Source organism: Lathyrus oleraceus, chromosome 5 (genome assembly GCF_024323335.1).
Source record: "Lathyrus oleraceus cultivar Zhongwan6 chromosome 5, CAAS_Psat_ZW6_1.0, whole genome shotgun sequence".
Lineage (NCBI taxonomy): Eukaryota > Viridiplantae > Streptophyta > Magnoliopsida > Fabales > Fabaceae > Lathyrus > Lathyrus oleraceus.
Window position 1 is genome coordinate 283214518 of NC_066583.1, and position 26487 is coordinate 283241004.

The following is a 26487-nucleotide window of genomic DNA, read 5'->3' on the forward strand; positions in this document are numbered from 1 at the left end:
CAGGTCTGAATCTAGATTTTCCTTTTGTTGTAAGCAGAACACTAAAATCCATCAAGTCTTTAAGATCTTCACTCGATCTTGAGCTAGTAACCTTCCAAGAACAAAAGTTCGCTCCAAGCTTCCGTCCGGAAGGTTTTCACTCAACTCTGGAAGAATTCCCTTGCCTGAGCCTTTGTTATATTAAAGCATCTTATTAACTCCAAAAATTTGTCCGCAACAGTCTTCACTCAATTATAACGAAATTTCCTTGGAGATGAAATTGATTTTTTATTGCTTGAAGCTATTCTCTAGACACCATAGTCGCAAACCGATTCTTCAATCGGATACACACAAAGAGCTTCACAAAACCATCATATCCCTAATATGCCTTACAACTACCACCCACACTCAATATTTAGAGTTCCACAACAATAGGGTTTTTTGGCTCAAGGTTAAATATGATTGGTTATTAGAATAATCTCACATAACTTAAACATAACTCATGAAATCAATACTCTATGATGTTTTTCTTTGACCTTGACTAAGGAGACAAGGTGTTTGTGAAAGAAAGAACATTATTGATTTTTCAAGGATTGTAATAAATATGAATTCACACTCATGTCTATGTGTGTGTGTGTAAAGAATGACAAACATGATTTTATATGAGTGCTAGATAGAGATAAGGCCCCAAATAGGTGAAAAATTATGCAATTGATTCGATTCAGATCCTACAATTATGATTTGAATCATATGAAAGAGTGATCCTACAATTATGATTTGAATCATATGAAAGAGTGACTTGAATAAATATGATAAAATTTATAAATAACATGTTTGATTCGGATCATGACTTGAATCATGTGATTCGAATCAAGCAATTATATGATTCAAATCACATAACCAGAGGTGATTAAAGAACTAATTTAGTCATGATTCGAATCAACCATACCTCTGATTCACATCAAGGTGTCTTTGATTTGAATCAGACAAAACCTTGATTTGAATCACACTCACAATGCCAAATTCCAAAATTCACTTTTATTCTTGATTCGAACCAGCCAAAGTTGTAGTTCGAATCAAGGTTAAAAAACACCTTGTTTTAAGACTTCTAATTTGTGATTAAAGTCATAAATAGTTGGCTTTTTACCGAGCTACAATTTAAAAAAAACATTACAATGGTTTGAATCTAAGTGAGTGTAGGGGATAACTTAAGGTAAAATTTTACGCCAAACTGTAGAATTGAAATTAGGATAAATCGATCAATTCTAAATTTCAACAGGTAATAGTATGAAAATATAAAAAATACGACAGAACATCAAAATACACAGATGCAATTACAATATTACTGACAAATGAATTTCAGTCTCCCCCTTTTTGATGTTTGGAAGATTTTGAGATATTTATGAATAATTTGATTCCTCATTGAGAAAAGAACAAACAACTTAACCTTTTAAGTTCTCAAACTCCCCTTACATTCAACACTTAATGCATGTATAAGTTAGAGAATTCGATATATTTCATAAAATTCTCCCATTTACAAAGATAAAAAAGATAGTAGCAAAAATAAGACTAAAATGCACATAGTTACAGAAATCTCAACAACATGTAATCACATTACTACTAGCCACATGATCAATTCAAAACACAAAATTCATCACAATTACGCAAACATGCATGATATAAACTCAATTTTAGAAAACATATTTAACACCATAACAAAGATAAAAGTGACAGATAGAGAAATAATAATAGAATAAATAAGAAAAACATGCCAACATGGATTATCAACAAATACAATTAACACATCATAAATTCGCAAACACGGTAAAATAACTAAGCGTAAAAGGCGCACTATATAAGATATGATATGACATGATATGCATTCTTAGATAGAGGTGGGTAGGAAGGGAACTGGTCATTGGTTGGATAATCAAAGAAATTAAAAGCCAAATACGATCATCAACTGTCTTCTCGAGATTTCAGGTCTTCTTCCTAATGCACGGGCTTCAGCAACTAGTTGCTTTACACGTGCAATCTAGAATTCTTCCCTAGCTTAGTCATCAACAAAAATATGAATGATACAACTTTCAAAGTAAGCGTTGACAGCAAGAGTCAATGCATCATATGAATGAGATATAAAAGTTAAGGAGAATAGCGATCCAAAACACAACGGAATTTAAAATTTTCTTCTTTAGTGATCCTTACGAATGGGTATGATCAGTGATAGAATCGTTACCTCTTATGGCGATTGAAACCTTTGATGCGGATCTACAGAGTGATCACGAATGTTGAATGGTGACAACGCCTCTACTCAATCCACACGAACAGATTCCTTCAATCTCAGTGCTAGTTGCTACGAATGAAGGCTTTGAGTGAGAGAGAGAGAGAGAGAGAGAGAGAGAGAGAGAGAGAGAGAGAAACGAAATTGCAACTGCACAAATACTTATGCACAAGGGTTCTATTTATAGAACCACTTGTATGGGCTGCAAGCTAAAAAGCTCTCTTAAGTGTATGTGACTAGGGGTGTGCATGGATCATAAACCAAACCAAATTGAACCATATATATGGTTCGGTTTGGATCTTAAAACCATTTTCATAAAATCAAATTATTTTCTTAAAACCGGTTTATAAGTGGATCGGTTCGGTTTTAAACCGGTTTTTAACAAAAAAAATAGTTAAAAAATAGTTTTAAATCAATTTCTTTAAAACCAATTTTTTATTTTCTTAAAAAAAATCAATTTCAAAACCAATTTTATAAAAAAAAGTTTTTAAAATTATATTTTTAAAAAAGCAATTTTATATCAAAAATAATTTTATTTTCTTTTAACTAAATTTTTTATTTTCACTAGTTATAAAACTATTTTATATAAAAAAAATATTTATTTTAAAAAATTACTTTAAATTTGACTTTTATAATCACCACAAATAATATCTCTATTAAAAACAATCCCAAAATATGATGTGTTACATATAAAACGGTCATAAAATAAAATAATTATGAATCATATCTCTATAAATCATAATTATTCATAAAATAAATAATTCATCAAAAAAATTATTCAAACTTCTAAAATCTCTCATAATTGTTCATAAACAAATTTTATGAGGTTTTAAAATATATTTTTTTAAAATTTTAAAAACATAAAAAAACAATCTTTTTTAGAAAAAAAAAACAAATATTCAGAAAAAAGAAAAAAAAATTGAAAATAATAAAATTATATTCTGAAAAAAAATCTTAAAAAAAATTATTCCAAAAAATAAAAATAACTGAAAAAAAATTATTTTAAAAAAATAGAAATAGAAAATAAAATAATAATTTATTTTAAAACATTTTTTTACTGAAAAAAATACAAAATATTTTTGATAAAAAATATCTTTTTTATTTATAAGAAAATAATAATTTTATTTGAAAAAAAATAACAAATATAATTTTTTTGAAAAAAAAAATCCAAATATAATTTTTTTCGTGAAAAGAAAAAAAAATCTGAATTTTATTTTTAAAATAATTTTTTATAAAATTTAAAAAAATATAAAATATAAAATTGATTTATAATGTGATAAAACATGAAAATAGACAAATATAAAAATTTAACGTAAAATTTGGATACCCCAAATTTTTATAATGGATAATGGTTTATATTTGGATAATAAAATGGATACCCAAATTTTTATTTTAGCATTTGATTTGATTTTTTAAAAATATAATCATTTGGATACCAATTTGGTTATGGATAGCCGGTTTTTTTCACACCCCTACCCTCGACTATTATTTATCATTAATTAAATAAAACTTACAACCAGTAATGTTTAGAGTTTTTTTTTTACTTTAATCAAATTTATTTTGGTCTCCTATTTTTCTCAAGAATATATAAAATGACTTTTGTGATAAGTCTTTCATTTGCAAAATGTATTAATATTTAATTAGTTTTTGTAGCAAATTAAATTACACTATTTTCTTGCTCCATTAATAAAATTTCCAGGATCCACACTAACTATAATAATTTTTAAAAATCTTTCGGTTTACAATTAAACATAATATTATACAGAGTTATGCTTTGATAATGTGTGCCCTAAAAGAACATGATAAGAAACCCACAGAAATTGTCATTATCTTAGAAAAAACAATAAAAAAAAATTAATTATACATTTTTTATTAAAAAAAATAATGCACAATTTTTAAAATAATTTTTTTTATTTAGTTTTTAACTTGTATCTTTGAAACACATAATATAATTATTCTATTATAAATGCATGAATATACCAATATAAAAGATAATTCAATCTTTTAATCAACTCATTGCAAATACGTACAAGATTTTATAATGCAAATCTAAAAACTACATAAACATCCAAACATGTTCATAGCCACATAATCAACCCTTTGGATTTTACATTTATATTTTTTCTAAAAGAGATGAAAAACCTACCAAACTATGAAGCTTCAAAATTAAATAACTCCAATGATAAAATATGAGCAACCAACCTTTCCAAAGAAGAGCAAGAAGAACCACCTAGTCCCAAACAAACCTTAGCCTCTTCCTTCAATTTCAAAGCTCTATCTCTAATCTCTTTCCCTTCAATATCTCCTTCCATCAATTTTCTAATAGTCCACTCTATTTCACCTCTCTCCATTCCATTCTCTAATTGCAATCCAACCTTCCAAACATGACTCACATACCTAGCATTTACCTTTTGATCAGTAAAACAAGGCATGCATATCATAGGAACTCCTTCACAAATACTCTCCAACGTTGAATTCCAACCATTATGTGTCCAAAACAAACCAATAGCTTCATGAGCTAGAATTTCTTGTTGGGGTGCCCATTTCACTATATACCCTCTACCTTCTATATTCTCCACGAACCCGCTCGGCAATGGCTCGAGCCACTCGTATCCGTGGACTAGTCCCGGTCGAACCACCCACAAAAACGGGTGGTCGCTGTTGACTAAACCGCAAGCTATCTCCAAAAACTCTTCCTCAGTTATTGAAGCTAAACTTCCAAGACTCACGTAGACAACAGATTCTGGTTTGTGTTTGTTTAACCATGAAATGCAATTTTGGTCTTGTGGTATTAAGCTGCTACAAGAAGAGGTATTATTATTAGTAGGGAAATGCTTGTGAAAAGGGCCTATTGGAAACATTGGAACTGAAAATTGTTGGCTTAGTGTTGCAAGTGATGATGATTCCAAGTCTTCAAAAGTGTTCCATATCACTCCTAATGAGGTTTTTGTTTTGTTGACAGAATTGTATAGTACTTCGTAATATTTATCTGGTTCCTTTGTGTTGATCATAGGTAAGTCTTTTACTCTCAGTGGAGGTAGCTCTGTCACTTCATCTTCCATTTTAGATTCTAAATACAACATGAAAAATGGAATAGGTAAGTTGCATAGTAGAGCTTATGTCCTATGACTAACCAGACCAGACCGTGTCCGTCTTTAAGTTTTTGAAAATCCCGTGTAGATTAATCATGTTTTAACGTTCACAAAACTAATAAGAGTCGTATTTAGACACAATTTAACTACGCCTTTAATGACATAGCTATGAGTAACTCTGAAATTCTAGTGCATACACTTTTTGTTGGCTAAATTAGTACATCTAAAGTCTATTCAAAACTAAGAAAACATAAACACAAACTAACCTTGTATAGGTATATACCCTTTTCCTCTTAAAGCTAAAGCAGTAAAAGCAACAAAAGAAGATGCACCAGAAGTTCTCAAAACAAGCCTTGGAAGATTAAAGCTTGTAGCAACATCTTGAGTGTAATAACACATAGCATCTGATATCAAGCAAGCGATAGGTTCCTCAGACAGTAGTTTTCCTAAGCACTCTTTGAAAGGCTTTACACATCTAGTGTTGAGTTGAATGAGAAAATTCAAGAGATCTGAAGTAGAGGATTCAGTTTCTGATATACCATCTTGAATGCAACAGAAGTTGAAGTGAGGGTAGTTTGAAGGGTTAAGGGAGTTGAAACTTGTGTGAATGATGGTGATGGAAAAAGCATTTGAGTGAAGGATTTGTGCAAGTTGAAGCATTGGGTTTATGTGTCCTTGTACTGGTAAAGGGATAAGCAACAATCTAGGACCCTTGTTTTTCTCCATTGATGTGTCTTTTTTGGTTTTAGGATTATACTAGGGACTTATCTTTCTAGGACAAGCTATTATTTGATAAATTATTAATATATTGTTCCAAAACATAAATATCTTTTTTTAATCTCTTAAATCTATTATAATATATTAAAATTGAGTCTCATAATATTTTATTAAAAATTCATTCTTTGATTAACCACGTCATTAAAAATTTGATGTAATATTCTTCCAAATATAACATTTTAAAATTTATTTGTTTATTTATTTATTAAAAATGTGTAACGTTTCATTCATAAATTCTTTTAATTAAAAAAATTATATTTTCATATTGTATGATCCATTATATTTCTCTAACTAAAAATCATGTATACTCATTGATTTATTTCTTTTGCTTCTCCATTGCATATATAATATTAGATACTTATACATTCAGATCATACATCTCAACTTAAATTATTAAAATTTCATTCTATTTTATATTAGGCACTCTAATAATAATTATTCCAAGCACAACATTTTAAAATTTCTTTTATTTATTTTAAAAAAATATGTAACGTTTCATTTATAGATTCTTTTAATTAAAACACTTTTATTTTCATATTCCATAACTTATCCCATTATATTCTTCTAACTAAAAATCATGTATATTCATCGATTTATTTCTTTTGCTTCTTCATTGCATATATAATATTATATACTTATACAAACGGTACATTCACATCATACATCAAAATTCAAACTATTAATTTTTCATTATATTTTATATTGCACACTCTAATTTCTTTTTAAAAAATTAAATTAATTTTCAAACACCTCTAACAATATTTTGCGATCAATCCTTGATAAAGAAAAATTGTCTGGAACAAATTTTCTAGATTGACACCGAAATTTGAGGATTGTCCTTAAGCATGGTGAAAAGTTGTATGTCTTGGAGAAACCTGTTCCTGAAGAGGAACCTCCTAGTTATGCACCTAAGGCAGAAAAAGATGCTTATAAGAAGCATGTCGATGATGTCAATAAAGCCGTTTGCCTCATGCTAGCTAACATGAGAATATGACGAAGTTCGATATGATCAGACACCTGAAGATGCTTTATCAAGAACATGCAAGGCATGAAAGATTTGAAGTTTTAAAATCCCTTTTTCAAGGCAAGTTAGCTGAGGGAGCCCCTGTAGATCCCCATGTGCTCAAGATGATTGGGTATGTGGAAAACCTTGAGAGGTTGGGTTTTCCCCTCGGAAAGGAACTTGCAAATGATTTGATCTTACAATCTTTTCCGGAGAGCTTCAATCAATTTGTCCTTAATTTCAACATGAATGATATAGACAAAACTCTTCCTGAACTGCAAGGCATGTTAAGAACTACTGAGCAAAATTTGAGGTCAAAAGGGAAGTCCATTCTAATGATCGGAAATGGAAAAAAACAGAACAAAAGGCCCACCAAGCAGGGTGGTAAAGGGAAAGGCAAGGAATTTGCCAAACCCAAACCCACTGCTCCTGCTTTGAAGCCTAGTGGAGGCATAACAAAGGATGACACTTGCTTCCATTGCGCGACTGGACACTGGAAGAGGAACTGCCAAAGTACCTAGAAGATAAGAAGAATGGAGTAGAGACTTCAAATTAAGATATTTTTGTTATTGAAATTAATCTATCCACTTCTGCATCATGGGTACTAGATACTGGATACGGTTCTCATATTTGTACCAATGTGCAGAAGCTAAAAAGGAGTAGAGATTTGGTAAAAGGTGAAGTTGACCTACAAGTTGGTAATGGAGCAAAGGTTGCTACTTTAGCCGTAGGAACTTATCTATTGACTTTACCTAGTGGTTTAATAATTCAGTTAGAGAACTGTTATTATGTACCTGCAATTAGCAGGAATATTATTTTTGTTTCTTGTTTGGACACGTTTAGTTTTTCATTCATAATAAAGAACAATTGTTGCTCCATTTATTTGAATGCTACTGCACAAATGAACAATGGACTATATGTCTTTGATCTTGAAATGCCTATTTATAACATTAATACTAAAAGGATGAAACCTAATGATTTAAATCCAACTTACCTTTGGCATTGTCGATTAGGCCACATAAGTGAGAAATGCATTTCGAAACTCCATAAAGATGAAGTTTTGGACTCTTTTATGAGACATGCAAATCTTGTTTGATTGGAAAGATGACAAAGTCTCCATTCACATGAAAAGGTGAAAGAGCTAATGATCTTTTGTCCCTCATACATAATGATGTATATGGACCACTAAACATACCAGTCAGAGGAGGTTTTCAGTACTTCATCACATTTACTGATGATTTCAGTAGATATGGTTATGTGTATTTAATGAAACACAAATTAGAGTCCTTTGAAAAGTTCAAGGAATTCAAGAATGAAGTACAAAACCAACTAGGTAAGAATATTAAAACTCTTCGATCATATCGAGGTGGTGAATATTCAAGCCTAGAGTTTGATAGCCATCTGAAAGAGTGTGGGATTCTATCCCAACTTAATCCTCCTGGAACACCCCAATGGAACGATGTATCTGAGAGAAGAAATCGAACCTTGTTAGACATGGTCCGATCCATGATGAGTTACGCCGATCTTCCAAACTCCTTTTGGGGACATGCACTATTGACAACAATTTACACACTTAACCGTGTTCCATCCAAAAAGGTTGAGAAGATACCATATGAGATATGGAGTGGTAAGAAACCACATATGCCTTATATGAAGATTTGGGATTGTGAAGTTTATGTGAAATGACAAATTTCAACTAAGCTTGAACCCAAATCTGACAAATGTTTATTTGTGGGGTATCCTAAAGAAACAAGAGGGTATTACTTCTACAATCCTTCTGAGGGTAAAGTGTTTGTCGCTCGAACTGGAGTCTTCCAAGAAACGGATTTTATTTCTAAAGGAATCAGTGGGAGGAAAGTAGAGCTTGAAGAAATTCAAGAATCATAAAGCATTGATACACCTATGGAGGAATTAGAGCAGGAAACACAAGTCGTTGTGGAAGAGCAACCTACTCAAGTAGAACAAGACCAGCGTAGGTCAAGCAGGATACGTTACCTACCTGAGAGATATGGATATCTCATAACTGATCAAGGTGATGTATTACTCATGGATCAAGATGAGCCTGTGACCTACCAAGAGGCCATAACTGGTCCTGAGTCTGAGAAGTGGCTAGAAGCCATGAAATCTGAAATGGATTCCATGTACGCAAAGAAGGTTTGAACCTTGGTAGAGCCTCCTGTAGGAGTTAACCCTATAGGATGCAAGTGGGTCTTCAAAAAGAATACTGACATGGATGGTAATGTACATACCTATAAGGTAAGACTGGTTGCAAAATGATATAAACAATTTCATGGGGTTGACTATGATGAAACCTTTTCACCAGATGCAATGCTTAAATATGTTCGGATTTTACTTGTTATCGTTGCATATCATGATTATGAAACATGGAAGATGGATGTCAAAACTTCTTTCCTTAATGTGAATCTTCTTGAGGATGTGTACATGACACAACCTGAAATATTTGACATACCAGAAGAAGCCCAAAATATATGCAATTTATAGAGATCAATCTATGGATTGAAGTAAGCTTCTAGAAGCTGGAAGCTTCATTTTGATGAAACAGTAAATCAATATGGATTAATCAAGAATGAAGATGAGCCTTGTGTCTACAAAAAGGTTAGTGGGAGCATGACCGTCTTCCTGATATTATATGTAGATGACATATTACTCATTAGAAACGATTTCCCTACCCTACAACAAGTAAAGACTTGGTTGGGGAAATTCTTTTTTATGAAGGTCCTAGGTGAAGCAGCCTATATATTAGTAACCAAGATCTATAGAGTTAGATCACAAAAACTTCTTGGCCTAAGTCAGAGTACATACATAGAAAAATTGCTGAGATGCTTTAATATGCATGGTTCCAAGAAAGGATTCATACCTATGCAACATGGTTGTGTCTATCAAAAACACAATCCCCTTCAACCAAGGGAGAAAGGGATCGCATGAATAAGATTCCATATATATCTGCAATAGGATCTATCATGTATGCCATGTTATGTGCTCGACCATATGTCTTGTATGCTTTAAATGCAACGAGTAGGTACCAATTTGATCCCAGTGATGCTCATTGGGTAGCTGTCAAGAATATCATTAAGTATTTGAGAAGGATTAAGGACTCATTCTTGATATATCAAGGTCAGGAAGAGATTTCTGTAATTTAATACACCGATGCTAGCTTCCAGATAGATAAGGATGACTTTAGATCGCAATTTGGTTATGTGTTATGCTTAAACGGTGGCGTTGTGAGCTGGAAAGTTCAAAACAAGATACAGTTGCTGATTCTACAACCGAGGCTGAGTAGATTGCTGCCTCAAGTGTAGCAAAGGAAGTTGTTTGGATCAAAAAGTTCATTAGTAAACTTGGCATAGTTCCTAGCATTGTGGATCCCATTGATCTCTATTGTGATAACAATGGTGCTATCGCACAAGCTAAGGAGCCTAGATCTCACCAACGATCCAAACACATACTTAGGCGTTATCACCTCATTCGAGAGATAATAGATATAGGAGATGTGAAAATATGCAGAGTACCTACACTTGACAATATTGTTGACCCACTGACAAAGCCTCTTGCACAGCAGAAGCATGATGGTCATACTAGATCTATAGATATTAGGGGTATGCCTGATTGGCTCTTGTGCTAGTGGGAGATTGTTGGTGTAAGCCCTAGAGGATAATACTTGTGGTACTTGTATCGAATTACTTATTAATAATAAAAGGCTTTTTCTTTATTATGTTTTTTTAATAAAGTCCCTAGAATAGCTAGTCCGTTTAATGTATCAAGTGTGACATATCATGAGATCCCATTAAACATAAGGACAATATTCTTAAAGTATCTGTAGTCGAGCTTTGTTGTGAAGTGGGATACATTAAAGCATTAAGACTATTATGTATATAGACTTATGATCACATCTCATGGATCATGGATAAGGAGTTATCAAGTCTTAAACATAAGTATGAATATTAGGAGTAATATTTATATTGGGTTGATCCGTTATGAGAATACTACATAGAATGTTATGCAAAGTGTCATACGTTTTTCTTATGCTGATAGTGGTGCATACCACCCTTCGACCTGAAAACACTATGGACCCTAGATGTAGAGTCGAGTGCTTTATTGTTGATCAAACATTATCCGTAACTAGATGACCATAAAGACAGTTCATGGGTACTCCATAAAGCATGCTGAGGGACATGAGTGACCTAGATGGAATTTGCCCATCCTGCGTAACAGGATAAATGTCTAAGGGCCCAATATTGAACTGGATAAGGATGACACGGTCTATGCCTTGTGTTCAATATAGACATAAGGGCAAAAAGGGTAATTGTACACACAAGTATTATCACAAAAAGGGATTTGTCAGATCACATGACATTTTCGTGTCTTGGGTAGCAGTGATGTGTTGCTAGATACCGCTCACTGTTTATTATGTTAAATACTTGATTTAATATAATTAGCAATGTCGCGAAAACCTACAGGGTCACACATAAAAGGACAGATTGATGAGAGATAAAGTAAATAAGGAACACCGTAAGGTACGGTGCACTTAAGTGAATTGTAGAACATCATAAGGTACGGTGCACTTAAGTAGAATACGAAATATGATAAGGTACCATACGCTTAAGTGATTTTTGGTATACCATGAGATATGGGTCACATACACTTAAGTGGGTTTTTTAGCTTGCAGCCCATACAAGTGGTTCTATAAATAGAACCCTTGTGCAGAAGCATTTTACTAGATGAAATTCCATTTCTCTCTCTCTCTCTCTCTCTCTCACACACACACACACACACACACACACACACACACACACACACACACACACTCAAAGGCTTCATTCGTAGCAGCTAACACTGAGACTGAAGGAATTCGTTCGTGTGGACTGAGTAGAGATGTTGTCACCATTCAACGCTCGTGATCACTCCTTAGATCTACATCAAAGGTTTCAATCGCCACAAGAAGTAACGATTTCTATCACTGATCATGCCCATTCGTAAGGATCACTAAAGGAGAATTTTTTAATTTCCGCTGCGTTTTGGATCGCTATTTTCCTTCAGTGGTATCAGAGCCACTTAAGAAACCATGCATCTGATAGCTGTTTATTTTCTACATTTTCTGTATTAATACGATTAAAAGACAAAATGAATTAAATAATAAATGAGTAATTAACTTTGGCATCATGTGTGTACGATTTGGATGATTGATTTTGACTATGCTTCAAAATCCTACGTTAGTATGGTGAAGCAGCGATACATCGATTGTCCATAGGTTACACAAATGAGATCGATCAATTTATATATATGATATAAGTAATTTAATGCAAAATATGGTATATATGATATACTGCTTCTATTTCGTTCATTCAAACACTTAATGATTGTTTCCCTTTGAACGACCAATGGTCATTACTTCGGAATCCGACATTAGTATGGTGAAGCAATGACGTGTTGATCAATCATACTGAATTATCAATCGAGGTGTGTTTGACAGTATGAAATTGTTGCATTAGGGTTCATGACGGTATAAGGATTGTGTTGTCAAAGAGTTATGCGATTAGGGTTGTGACTGCACAAGAGTTGGGCTTTAAAGTATCAAGCGTTGATGCAAAAAACGACGTCGGTTTCAAATGAAGTATTGATGAAAAAAAATGAAGTTCGTTGAACGGGCAGCGGAACCCCCGACTAACTCTGCGCAGTGTGATCAATCACTGAAATTTAATTTGGTTTATTTAATTAACAAAATTTAAAATAATAATAATGTGTTTATTATTATTGTCTTGTGGTGATCAGTTATGACTTTAGTTTTCCTTTATTTTATTTTTGGGATTTTAAAATACGACTTGCGTGTCGTGCCTCTCTTTTAATCTCTTAATGTAACTTCTTTTCTCATCTTACTCTCTTCTATGTAAAATGAGTTTCTTTTATGTAATGTAATGTTATGAAGAAAGAGAAGAATACAATATCAAAGGAGGACAACCTTGAAGATCTTGCTTGGAGAAGCTTAGATCGTTATTAAGTTAGCTTAAGTTCTCTCATTGGCTTAGGAGAACAATTGCGCTAAGGGCCATAACTGTTTCATTTTGTATGTATGTTGATGCATGTGAATGTATGTTGATGTATGTGAGAGATAAAAGGCATCCTTTTCTCTCTCTCTCTCTCTCTCTCTCTCTCTCTCTCTCTCTCTCTCTCTCTCTTTCTCTCTCTCACTCAAAGCCTTCATTCATAGTAGCTAGCACTGAGACTGAAGGAATCCGTTCGTGTGGACTGAGTAGAGGCGTTGTCACCATTCAACGCTCGTGATCACTCCTTAGATCTGCATCAAAGGCTTCAATCGCCACAAGAGGTAACGATTTCTATCATTGATCATGCCCATTCGTAAGGATCACTAAAGGAGAATTTTTTAATTTCCACTGCATTTTGGATCGCTATTTTCCTTCAACAAAAACCAGTCTAGTATCTGTGTTAACATCATCCAATTTAACATCATGTTTCACTTCATCCGGTTTAACATCATCCTTCACTTTGTTCGGTTTAACAATCATCCCCATAGTAGCTTTGAGAAACATATTCAGGTGCATCTTATCTAACATCAATCATAACAAAAAAAATAGATTAAAAACTCAAAGTATCAGGCAAATCCGGAGATGCATCTCCAAGAACACATGAACCTTAGTCTGGAGATGCATATCCAGACTCAACGTTCACATTTTCAGCTCAAACAACACATTAACGGAAGAATGAAAGATGAAATGAATGAACTTTACCTTAAATTCCAACTTCTTTTTCTCCCATTGATATGATAAAATACAAAAATGCCGCTATGGTGTTAAATAGTTGATTGAGAATGGAAAGTTTTTTTTAAGGGTTTTGAAGGTAAAGGTCCCTTTGATCATGAGGGAGAAGAACATGCACGGAGGTGTTTTATCCAATTTTTCGTTTGACGTTTTCAGATATGCATCTTTGGAACTATCACTGACTTGTTAAATAAAACAATTAAGTCAATAAAAATACCATAAATGAGTATATCGGGTGTTACAGAGATACATCTTCGGATACACCCCAAATAATATTTGAAAATGCACCTCTAGATCATATTTTGACAAAAATGGGGTGTGTAGCTGAATTTCGAAAGGCTAGTGTGATTTTAGGCGTCCATAGATGCATTTTTTAACACAAAAAGTACATTTTTGGATTTTTTAGATGTAGAGGGCGTAATTAGGGGTGTAAAACGAGTCGGCCCCATAAGACATGCCCATTTTACCTCGTGGAGTGGGTCAAGATTTTAGGCCCGCACCCTTTTAATTTGTCTGCTTTGCCCCATCCCATTTTTTACGGGCTTTTGTAGGCAAGAAGTTTTACATACAGTTTTGTAATTTTTAGGCATACAAAATTTCAATGCTCATTGGCCTTTCCCGCCCTCACTTTTATGTGGGACGGGGCAAAATTTTAGGCTCACATCTTCAAATATGTCCGATCCATTTTTTACGGACTTTTGCAGAACGATCCTAAACGGGGCGGGCATGCCCGTTTGCCACCCTTATAGGCTAAGTATTTCCCGTCATTCATTTTCTTTATCTTAATGATCTTTTCATTTCCATCTAACAAAGCTTACAAGCTAGGGGTGGACAAGAAATAACCACCCGAGAATAACCAACCGAATCAGTTGCAGGATTCTATTTCAGGTCAGTTTAATTCGGTTGGACGGGTTGGACGGGTGTTACAAACGAGTTCAAAGGGGTTGTGTGTGGTCGGGTTCGGTTTTATTTTTTGGGCCCAACGAAATCTAAGCCCAACCGATTCTACATTAATATTATAACTTAGGCCCAGCCCAATTTTATGACACCCAGTAGCAACCTAACACCCAAGGACAATCTAACATAATCAGATTCAGTTCAGAGTTCTCCTCCAAACCCTAAAGCTTCAGCGCCGTCACCTTGCTTCATCCCCAAAAGTAAAACAAAACCCTTATCTATGTCTCTCCTCCGCCGTCATCACCGCCATTTCCTCATTCATCATCACTAAGCAGAGAATCATTTATATCATTATCCCTCTTAATCACGTTCTTCCGTGTTCGTCTTTGATTACTAAACACTAATTCTTTCTTTGTTCTTTATTTATTTTTCCTAATTTGTTTTCTAATCTTTTGAATGAATTTCTGGTTTTATAATTTCAAGAATTATTTGAGATAATGGAAGGTTAGATCGTTGTTTTTGTTAAGAGCTTTAATCTTTTATATATTATTTTAATAACTTCATTTGTTTTATTTTTATGGAGATATGCAAGAGATTGTAGAAATGCAAGGAGCTGGAATTTGCATAATAACAATAAGTTTAGTTTATTTTATGTATGTTTTATATGCCTATGTCGATGTATCATGTTGAATATTTTGTGTGCTACCTTATTGAAAGTTTAATGTAATAGGTCTTTTAAGTCATTATTGTTATAATAAATGAAAATGAATACAACAATAAACAAAATATAATTAAGTTTACTTAATTAAATAATAAATTTCAGCACATAAAAGTATCATTAGAGAAAGGAAATGGTCTATAAACCATTCTGATGTTGCTTAGCCACTTGAATTTGTTCCATGTTAAATGAAAATGGACTAGAAAATTCATTGTAAGTTGTGCTACTAAATTATGGTATTAAACTAGTTGTTGTTGATGTATCATGTTGAATATTCTATTTAGTACCTTGTTGAATTTTTTGTTTGCTACCTTGTTGAAACTTACTAGAAATAATTACACAAAAATAAAGGTTTGGTACCTTGTTGAAACTTAATTAAACTTATGTTTAAACTTAATTAAACAATAATTTTAATCACATAAAAGTATCATTAGAGAATGGTACCTTGTTAAATATTATGTTTGCTACCTTGTGAAGATTTTACTCTTAATGATTAGGAGAATGTTAGGTGTCTTGTAAGTTTTTTCAAAATTTTCTATGATGATACTATGGAATTTTCTTCGTCAAAACAAATATTCCTTCATAAATTGTGAGCTTAAAAGATCATCCATGAATTTGAACACAATTTTAGCCTCAATGGGATATGAAATGAAGAAAAAGTATGACAAATATTGAGGGAAAATTAAAAATATCAACAAGTTTATTTATTTTGGTGTGATTCTTGATCCTGGATACAAGTTAGGATATGTAGAGTGGTGTTTTAATGATATGTATAGTGGCGAATTAGTGCCTTTTACTAATCTGATTGATGTGATAAAAAATGAGTTGTTTAAACTATTCAATTGGTACAAGGGTATACATAAAAAGCAATATGGACCATCTACTAGTCCTAATGAGCGTAGTTCATTTGATGGTGGTGTTCCTAATGTTGAAGTTCCATCTCATTTTGCAAGGGTTGAAGCTTTTAAAGAGCACCTTAAACAAAAATATTCAATATAAAAAAATGATCTTGAGAGGTACCTAGATGATAATTGTGTCGATAATTTTAACTTTGACATCTTTATGTGGTGGAAACAAAACTCTTGTAGATACTCTGTTTTATCAAAAATGGTGAAGGATGTTTTAGCTATCACATGTCCATTGTCGTTTATGAAAGCATGTTTAGTACCTGGGGAAGAGTTCTAGACACATAGAGAATCTCACCAACCCCTGAAATGATGAAGGCTTTGATTTGTGCACATGACTGGTTGAAACTTACACTTAGTCAATTCAAGTACTTGAATATAAATGAAGAATTTGAGTTGTTTGTCATTACTGTATCAGATATGTAAATTTTTTAGTATGAGTATTTAGTCTATTAATATATTAGCTTTGATTTTGCTTTAATTATTTGGTTTCTGTTTAATTTTATGCAGAATTTGGTGGTCCCTCTACTAGTGGATCAACATCTGGTGATGGATTTGATGCTGTTGGAAACGGAAATGAACCAGTTGCTGGTTCATCTCAATCACATACTTGATGTTGGTAGTGGTTTGTGTATTTTTCATGTGATTTACTTCTTTACTTATAACTATGTTTTTTAAATGTATTAATATATTTTTGTGTTTCGTTTCAGTTTGGTTTTTGGAGTCATTTATGAAAATGACCTTATTTTAGACTACTGATTATTATGGATAATCAACTTATCTATCAGTCAATATCCTCCATAGTTCTTTTTTTGTGGTAATATATTAACCAATATCCTCACATGATATGTATTTGTTGTTGCTCAAAAGGAATCTGTGTGATGGATAACTATCTTTATAGGTTTTGTTTGAATGAACTTGTTTACTAAACCACTCCATTCATGTTGTGCTACGTTTCTGTGTTTTAGAATTCTTTTATCAGCTATGACTTTTTGCAAAAACTTGGAATTCCCCTTTCCATTAAATATACATACTTGATGCTTTCCCTTGTTATAATTATCTTGAAAGCATAAGTTGTTAATTAGGTGGAAGCCTGGTAATGGTCTTATATCTATCATTCTTTATCATGCATGATTTGGATGAATATTTATTTGTTTAGTGGTTTTTATTTATCTATCTTTACTTTCTCCGAAGTGTCTATCATTTACTAAGAATTATAATCGATTGTTTGCAGTGAATTTTAACTCATACACAAGTTATGCTTATATGTGCTATTAGCATCTCAAAGGGTTAAGCTAATATGTGTTACACTGTCCACATTACATGCCTTCTTATTATGGATTCCCTTGGGTTATATATTTGAATCACCGTTTGTAGGTTCATTTTTCTGCTAAAAATGAATTTGTTGTTGAGGAACTCATTATCCGAAATATTTTAACTTTTGTCTCTCAGATTGAGACAATCCTAAAGTTTTTCCTGATTCCAACATATCGGAACCTAACGTTGTAATGTTTATTTGAGGTATTATCCATCTTTTCAGTTCTGGTGTTTTTTATTATAGTAATATTCACTTTTTATGTTTCTAGGTGGCATCCCTTCAATTTGGGGATTATTATGGTGTGCAATATGTCAAGATGTATGATATATTTATATGTTAATTGCATTTGTTATGCTCGAACATTTTGGCTAACTGTGATAATGTAAAATATAGAGCATGCTCCGCTTACAATAAAGTGACGTAGTTCACAATGACTTTGAGATTGATGATGCAGTGATGATGATATAGTTAACTTTTCATAAATATGTTGAGGATATGTTGACTTATAATGAATTTGTAATATAATATATTAGTTTATTATTTGAATGATAATGAAATTGTAATATAATGTTAATACTTATCAGTTGAATGATGATGGAATTGTAATATAATGAAAATAGTTTATGGTTTCTTAGTTCTTTTAATTATATATAAGGAATGTTAATGAGTATTTATACGATGAGTGATACAAGAATGAAATAATTTAGGTTAGAATTTATTGGTCCAAACCGATTCAACCTAATCCAATGAACTGTATAGACCGATAATCCATCAATCGATAAAATCGAACTTAATTTTGAGGGAAATTGGGTTCAACTTTTTCAACCATAGGTTAGTTCGGATTAGCTATTTCGGATCCGAACCCACCCATAACCGACCGCCTTCCGACCCTATTACAAGTTAAACCCATCTTTTTCAAGTTTGTCCCCACTTTGGGAAATAAGTGAGTCATCTTCAAATAAACATTACAAAAGCAAAATCGACATGTATCTCCTCCTAATGATCCTATCCAATTCAATCTTCCAACAAATATTTCACAGTTAGATACTTATTTATATAGATCAATTCAAGAATACCCCCTAATCCCAATTTGATACAAAATCGCAAAAATGGAAGTCGAAAAACAGAGAGGAAAAGGTCACAAACTAGTTCTAATGCCATCACCATTTCAAGGCCACATAACACCATTACTCCAACTAGCAAACATCCTCTACTCAAAGGGCTTCTCAATCACAATCGTCCACACTGTTTTCAACTCTCCCGATCCTTCTTCCTATCCTCACTTCACTTTCCACCCTCTCCACGGTGCTTTATCGGAAACCGAAGCTTCAAAGGTAGACGCGGTTCATCTCACTGACATCATCAATATCAAATGCGTGCAGCCTTTGAAGAAATTCTTGGCTACGTTGCTGTCGTCACAGGATGATGATGATTCTGTTCCTGTCTCTTGTTTCATTGCTGATGCTGCTCTTTATTTCACTCAAAGTGTTTGTGATGAGTTTGGGATTCCTCGTCTTGTGCTTAGGACTGGCGGTGCCTCTTCTTTTCTTGTTTTTGCTTCGTTCCCTCTCCTCAGAGAAAAGGGCTATTTTCCTGTTCAAGGTAGATTCTTCAACATTTTTTTCTAGATTTTTCATATAAAATTATCATTTTTGTTCATGCAAAATACCTAAAGATTAATGAGTTGGATTGAGATATGATGTATGACATACTACACCTCTGAAAAAAGACTATCTATGTCGGGGTCGGACATCTACTCAGACACGTTATTTCAAATTATTGGTGTTGTGTTCAGGGTCTCTGCGCTTCATAGAGGACATAATATTATGGTGTCATTTGATCAATGTAGCTCATCTTACTTAGTAGCATAAAACTTGATTGTTGTTGGTTGCTTTGGTCCTTGCAGAATTTGAGGTTGTTCTCTTAATGCTTGATTTCTATATATTTATGTAATTTACTTCTGTTTGTTTTTGTCTGATAAAAAAAATGTTATTTTGCTTTTATGATATAATTTATCTTCAAAGTTGCAATATGAAGCAAAATGTACTTGCTATATGAGATGAGAGGGTCTAAAAATTAAATTTTTACTTTTGTTGAAAATCTAGAGTCTCGATTGGAGGAAGCTGTTGTGGATCTTCCACCTCTCAAAGTGAAAGACCTTCCGGTGTTTCAGTCGAAAGAACCTGAGGCGTTTTACAAACTAGTTTGTCGCTTTATTGATGAATGCAAGAAATCGTCCGGGATTATTTGGAACACTTATGAAGAGTTGGAATCATCTGCGTTAACAAAATTGCGCCAAGATTTTTCTGTGCCGATGTATCCTATAGGCCCTTTTCACAAATACTCTCTTCCTGGTTCAACTTCTACTAGCTTATTGACGCCGGACCAAAGTTGCATCACTTGGCTAGACAAACAAGAACATAAAAGTGTTGTTTATGTGAGTTTCGGGAGTATTGTAGCAATAAGCGAGGCTGAGTTCTTGGAGATAGCTTGGGGTTTAGCCAACAGCAATCAACCTTTCTTGTGGGCGATTCGACCCGGGACAATTCGCGGTTCAGAATGGCTTGAACCGTTGCCAAGTGAGTTCCTAGAGAATTTAGGAGGAAGAGGTTACATTGTGAAATGGGCTCCTCAAGAACAAGTGTTGAAGCATCCTGCAGTAGGAGCATTTTGGACGCATAACGGTTGGAATTCAACTTTGGAGAGTGTATGTGAAGGTGTTCCGATGATTTGTATGCCGTCTTTTGGAGACCAAAAGATCAATGCGAAGTATGCTAGTGATGTTTGGAAGGTTGGAGTGCAGTTAGAGAATAAGCTAGAGAGAGGAGAGATAGAGAAGATCATCAGAAAAGTAATGCTTGGAGACGAAGCCAAAGAGATTAGAGAGAATGTCATGAATTTGAAGGAAAAGGCTAATCTTTGCTTGAAAGAAGGTGGTTCTTCTTATTGTTTCCTTGATTCATTGGTTAGTGAAATATTATCACTTAAATCTTCTACTTCTAAAGCTCACTGATTTCTCTACAAATTCAGATCTTAGCTTACATTTTACATGTATTGTGAAGAATAAATTAGAATATGACTGTATTTAGATAAACAACTTATATATACGTTTGTCATATAAGTCCTTATGTATAAAGCTATTTCATCACTTTGTATTGAAAAAATAAGTTAAAAGTGAAGGAATCAAGTTAACATCATATTGATACCTTATATATACAAATTCAAAAAGGATGGATTTACAAATCCTCATCACTCTCACTAGTAGTACAAGAATCATCCAAATTCACAGCTGCTACTTTAGAAGCGCTTATTCTAAAAGAAGCTGAACGAATCTTATAAGGCAACTTAGCATTAGTACTAGCAACCACACCACCACCACCACACTGTCCTGTTTCTTCTTCTTGTTCTCTTTTCAAATCACTAGGAGGTAAAAAACAATCAATAGACAAACCTTTAATATTAAAATCAACTTCTTCAACTTGCCAAACCTCTTCCATTCTCGTCCTCGAACGCGTCTCGGGTCCCTCACCAAACCTAAACAAGGTCACCTTTGTTTTCCCGGCATGTGCTATTTGAATTCCGTCGACGGTTCTGTAGTCTTGTATTAGTGATTCCATGTTTGTTTCCCAGTATATGCAGTCGGTTTCTGAGGACTTGAGTTTGAGCAAGTGCGAGTCTTCTAGCTGCACTAATAAACCTGTTCTCTGGCTGAAGTATCCCCACACCGTGTGTCGAACTATCTCTACGTTGCTGTTGCTTCTAGCTCGTAGCGCCGATGATTCTGCATCGAGTTTTAATATGAAACAGTCTTCTTTGTTCACTGTTTTCTCTCCAATGCATACCGCGCTGCTGAATAGATTGGCTGTTGATCTTGGATCAAGACCCTGTTGCAAAAATCATAGTTCAAATGTCAATATAGTAATGTTTATGTGTATTGCACTATATTATATGTCAATTTTAATCTCAAGACTATGGTTAGTTAGAGACAAAGGAATAAAACAGCTTCACATTGACAAAAAACAGGTTGTCACACAGGAAGGAAAAATTGAGATATGGTTGACTTAGTATAATTGCAAGCAAAGAAACATTCTGTTTTTTGACTTTAACCTTAAAGAATCATGTATAAGAAAAAAAGTTGCTTTTTAGATTCATTCATTAACTAATGTATCTGGTCTATATTTTATCCAGATACATTGGTTATTCAATGAATCTAAAAAGTAAATTTTTTCTTATAAATAGACCAGAGGGAGTATTTTCCACCGGCACACTACGTCACACGATTCAAACCATTAGATCAAGTCGACATTAGTCGCTTGATCTGGAATCGAATGGTTCAAATTGTCCGAGAGTGGATTCCCTCACGGTATGATTCAAATCCATAAAGTTGGTATTAGTCACAAATGATTTTATGCTTTGTAACAAAGAACTGTTATCCAATTAAGCATGCTCCATTGTGTTACATAAATAGAATCAAACAATGAAACATCATCAATTTATCAGAGTCATAATTAAGCATGCTCATTCAACCCTTTTAAAGCAAAAAGAGAGAAACAAATGATTTTGGTTAAGAACTTTTCTAGCATACCTGTAAGAAACGCCGGAGAGGTCTCGGTGGACCACGAGAAGCATGCGAATGATGCCATGGAGTTTGTCTCCAAGCAACTTTTCCATCACTTCCTGCACTAATCTTGTTACCAGAAACCACCAATTCTAAACACCATAACTCTGGTCTCTTCTGCCACACCACAAAACCACCCATCTCTCCTTTCATCTCCACATTCTTCACCTTCATCATCTTCTTATTATTATTATTACTATTCCCACCTCCTTCCCCTGCCGAAAACTCCGAAGTCGCCATTCTCACTTGTCCCATTGCATACATACTATCCACAGAATTCAAAGCTCTTTCACCTCCCACTGCAGCCACATACTGTTTCATTATATATTTCGCCATTGAAACCTCCTGCATAATCATAAAAAACAAAAGGGTATTTCTTAATTCATAATTTCTATTAAAAACTGAGGGGAAAAAAATAATCTTTTTAACTTTTTTGAAAGAAAAAAAAGTTACTACTACTACTACTTACAATGTGTTGGTCTTTAATGCTGGGAGTGATAAGTTGGTAATTGTCAGAAGAATTGATGATAGGTGAAGGAATTAATGGAGCTCCTACAACACCTAACAAAAGCTGAATCTCTGTGTTTCTTCCTCCAAAACCTGCTGTCATAGAAGCAGCTTTTGATTCTGCGTTTGGCTTCATCCAAAAATACTTCACATTCTGCCAAGCTTTCATTGTTCCACTCTTGTGTATAAAAATTTCCTCTGGTATAGGAACTTCAAGCACTGTTTCAAGTCCATCCTCTCTATCTAGATTAGGACAAAGCTTCTTCATAATCATAGCAAAGAAAAGATCAAGAAAATAGAACTAGAACTAGAATTTGAGGGGTTGGAAAATTTGTTGATGTTGTTGAGAGTATGAAAGTTAGGGAAAATATTGGCAACCAAAAACTAAGGATGGGACCCTCTTTGTAACGTGGTCTGGTATATGTTTATGTCGTGTTTGCACGCTTTAGTTTTTGTTAATTCACACTTTACTCTAACTTAAACTATAGTATTAAATTGCTGTTAATGATGGTGACTTTAATTTTTTTTTTCTTTGTATTTAATTTCATGTTAGTGTGTCTATTTTATTTTCCTTTAAAGGGTTTGTGTTAAGTTAGGTTGTTAATTGTGTAGTGCAAATGTTACTATTTTTTTCAAGTATTTTGGATGGACTATTAAGTTTGAAAATAATGATTGTTTTGACACTTTTTGAAGGTGTCATAAATGTGACATGATAGTAGTAGTAATAATAAAAAGATAATCATGGAAATAATTTACTTAACATTTCTTTCTTTAAAATTGTATAAGATATGAATTTGCTAAAAAGAAAGAGATATTAGAATTTTAAAGAGAGAAAATGTTATTTTATATTGAAAATGTTAGTCTGTCTAAGACTCCTAGTGTCACTGTCTTTGTGATAATCTTCATTACTAAGGTGGAAAAGAGAGGCATCAAGTCCCTACTTTGTTAGTCTTTCACATCAGAGGTTCGGTTTAGTGTTTTGGTTCAGTTTATGTCTTCAAAGGAGTGGCTTAGCTTCACTAAAAAGATTGACAAGGTCACTAAAATAAACTATAATTTATAAATAAGTATACAAATTATATTCTATACAAAAAATCTTAGATATAATAAGCACAAATTATTTTGTTATATAAAGTTTAAACGAGTTCGATTATTGAGATTCATTAGGATTAGAAAAAATCTTTCAAACTCAATTCTTTTTTTGTGACATTTAAACTCAAACCCCGTATAGGTTCAAGTGCCGTTCAGGAGGCTCAATAATGAAGACCCAAAAGCAAATGATATATTGAATTATTGTTAAACAAGAAGATAGATAATCTCAATCCTTAGATCATCTCACCCTGTCCAGATCAATTGAACAGTCCTTTGCATAATATACCGTCAATTCCGTGAGCGATTATAACTGCCCTATTATATAAAGAGGAAAGCACGACATTTCACAAGTAATTCGAATTCAAATCCCACTTCACTTCATCTAACTCTCATACTGACTTTGACGTTGGAGTGTTAACCTTGCATATCAGTCTAACTTTGTCGCATCAGAAGCTCGAGTCTACCACATTAATCATCATCGCTTATTCACCAACCAATTTTATTACACCACAACAATGACGTTGTCTATGGGAATCAACATCTTATTCGTGAATATTTACACATTCAAACATTCATTTCTCAAGTTATCGAATAAGAGCTTTTGCGATCTAGAAATCCAGATCTCTCTCCTTAGAGGTGTAAACCTCCGTTTTTCGATCTTCTCTCTTGAATTTCAACTTCTCATTCCTCAGATTTTTCTTTGAAATCATCAACAATGGTGGTTTGTAAAGCTACTTGCTCCTCCATTCAACGCGAAGCTGTCGTTGCTCAAACGACCAAAGATCCATTATTTCCTCCTTAAAGAGCTAAAGATTAAGTCTTAGTGGATTTTCTGTCCGTTCCATCACAACAAAATCTTGTCCAACTTAAGGCAATTCAGAGAGCAAGTCCAACCTCTTCCATTCCTTACATCTACCCCGCAATTTCAACAAAGTGTATTGTCGTTCAGACCTCCACCACCACCTACAATGTTTAGACCATAAATGCTTTTCGAGTATCAACTACTGCAAGCTAATCTCGGTGTGCGGGAAGCCAGTGAATTATTGAAAAATGTTTCTATTATGATACAGAAACAAAACTATCAGGCCTGAGCGGAAAGATTACTATGGATCGAAGAAAACCTACACCATGCTAATCCAAGGACCAACATTGTACCTGAAGCAGTTTAGCGAAGAAACCAAACCTCCAACCAGGGACTGGTAAATATTTTGGCTAAAACTCACCAATAGAGGATCTATAAGTATTTAAACCACTAAAGACACTGAAATCCTTCCCACAATATAGAAAGGGGAAGAGGCAGTCACACTCCCCCTGAAATCCCTCACCCTCAAAAGAAGGAAGAATATGAAGAATACACTTCAGACAGAGAGCGAAAGAAAAAACCCATATTCGACTGACCATTAGGGGAAGATACTGGTCGGAAGAAAGAAGAAAGTTAGCACATGCCTCTCTCTAGATTTGATGTCTATACTCCCTTCAATACATCGCGGGAAAAAATATGGGAAGAATGAGTGAGTACTAAGTTCAAGGAATTCGGGATAAATATCCCATATCCGTTCAGAGAGTTTTCTCGAATAGATAAATCCAAGTATTGTTGTTTCCACTAAAGTCACAACAATAACATGGACGATTGCATCTAGCTGATGGATGCAATTAATGGGTTGATTAAGAAAGGACAGTTGATCGAGTACACAAAAGGGTACCAAGAAGATTCCCCAAAGAAAAAGAAATCCCCCAACAAAATGGTTGAGGCGTCATTAAGAGGAAGGATGCAAGAAACAGAGAGGAAAATCCTTTCCACCATTTGAGGTGATTACATTGTTGGACTTTCACTAGAAGATCGTTGTCGCCCTTTGAGGTGATTACATTGTTGGACTTTCACTGAAAGATCCATTTTGCTCTTAGAGGTGATTACATTGTTGTACTTCAACTAAAAGATCCTTGCCATTGATATAGGTGATTATAATGATAGACTTCCACTGAAAAATCCTTCATGCCCATAGAGGTAATTACATTGTTGGACTTTCACTGGAAGATCCTTGTCGGCCTTAGAGGTGATTACATTGTTGGACTTCCACAAAAGTGATTACATTGTTGGACTTTCACTAGAAATTTTTTGTCGTCTTTAGAGGTGATTACATTATTTGACTTCTACTAGAAGATCCTTTCCAACCTTAGAGGTGATTACATTATTGGACTTCCACTAGAAGATCATTGTCGCCCTTAAAGGTGATTACATTTCTTGACTCCCACTTGAAGATCCTTGCCACCCTTAGAGGTGATCACATTGCTCGACTTTCACTAGAAAAGACCGGTTCCAGACAATGAATTTAAGGTCGTCCAACTCGACAAAAACCCTTCCTGGTCAGTGAAGATAAAGGCAAATCTTATAACCAGAGTAAGGGAAATAGTGGTCAAATGTCTAGGAGATAATGCACATCTCTTTGTCACATCTCCTTATAAGATGCCTGATATTGATCTGATTGTATCCTATTACCATTTGAAC

General features: G+C 33.8%; 3 protein-coding genes across 3 annotated transcripts; 1 reads left to right on the forward strand and 2 right to left on the reverse strand.

Annotated features, from left to right (window-relative positions):
• Positions 1 to 4245: 4245 nt before the first annotated feature.
• LOC127083909 (UDP-glycosyltransferase 76B1) lies at positions 4246 to 6125 on the reverse strand. Its single transcript, XM_051024276.1, has 2 exons — positions 5619 to 6125; positions 4246 to 5330 (listed from the first exon to the last, which is right to left on the reverse strand). The coding sequence occupies exons 1-2, from the start codon at positions 6076 to 6078 to the stop codon at positions 4411 to 4413; spliced, it is 1380 nt and encodes a 459-aa protein (XP_050880233.1). The 5' UTR covers positions 6079 to 6125; the 3' UTR covers positions 4246 to 4410.
• Positions 6126 to 18710: 12585 nt separating this feature from the next.
• On the forward strand, positions 18711 to 20961 carry LOC127083910 (UDP-glycosyltransferase 76B1). The gene is made up of 2 exons (XM_051024277.1): positions 18711 to 19366; positions 19870 to 20961. Exons 1-2 carry the CDS (start codon positions 18874 to 18876, stop codon positions 20775 to 20777), a joined length of 1401 nt encoding a protein of 466 aa, XP_050880234.1. The 5' UTR covers positions 18711 to 18873; the 3' UTR covers positions 20778 to 20961.
• LOC127083911 (uncharacterized) lies at positions 20890 to 23351 on the reverse strand. The gene is made up of 3 exons (XM_051024278.1): positions 22852 to 23351; positions 22350 to 22727; positions 20890 to 21648 (listed from the first exon to the last, which is right to left on the reverse strand). The coding sequence occupies exons 1-3, from the start codon at positions 23161 to 23163 to the stop codon at positions 21001 to 21003; spliced, it is 1338 nt and encodes a 445-aa protein (XP_050880235.1). The 5' UTR covers positions 23164 to 23351; the 3' UTR covers positions 20890 to 21000.
• Between the last annotated feature and the right edge of the window lie 3136 nt (positions 23352 to 26487).

Bases quoted from the DNA above. Each gene is read 5' to 3' on its own strand.
- LOC127083910 (XM_051024277.1), top strand. From the start codon at position 18,874: ATGGAAGTCGAAAAACAGAGAGGAAAAGGTCACAAACTAGTTCTAATG. The intron at 19,367-19,869 runs GTAGATTCTTCA...TTGAAAATCTAG, and splicing joins GGGCTATTTTCCTGTTCAAG to AGTCTCGATTGGAGGAAGCT.
- LOC127083909 (XM_051024276.1), bottom strand. From the start codon at position 6,078: ATGGAGAAAAACAAGGGTCCTAGATTGTTGCTTATCCCTTTACCAGTA. The intron at 5,331-5,618 runs GTTAGTTTGTGT...TGTTGTATTTAG, and splicing joins AGGGTATATACCTATACAAG to AATCTAAAATGGAAGATGAA.
- LOC127083911 (XM_051024278.1), bottom strand. From the start codon at position 23,163: ATGATTATGAAGAAGCTTTGTCCTAATCTAGATAGAGAGGATGGACTT. The intron at 22,728-22,851 runs GTAAGTAGTAGT...ATGATTATGCAG, and splicing joins GCATTAAAGACCAACACATT to GAGGTTTCAATGGCGAAATA. The intron at 21,649-22,349 runs GTATGCTAGAAA...TTTTTGCAACAG, and splicing joins CTCTCCGGCGTTTCTTACAG to GGTCTTGATCCAAGATCAAC.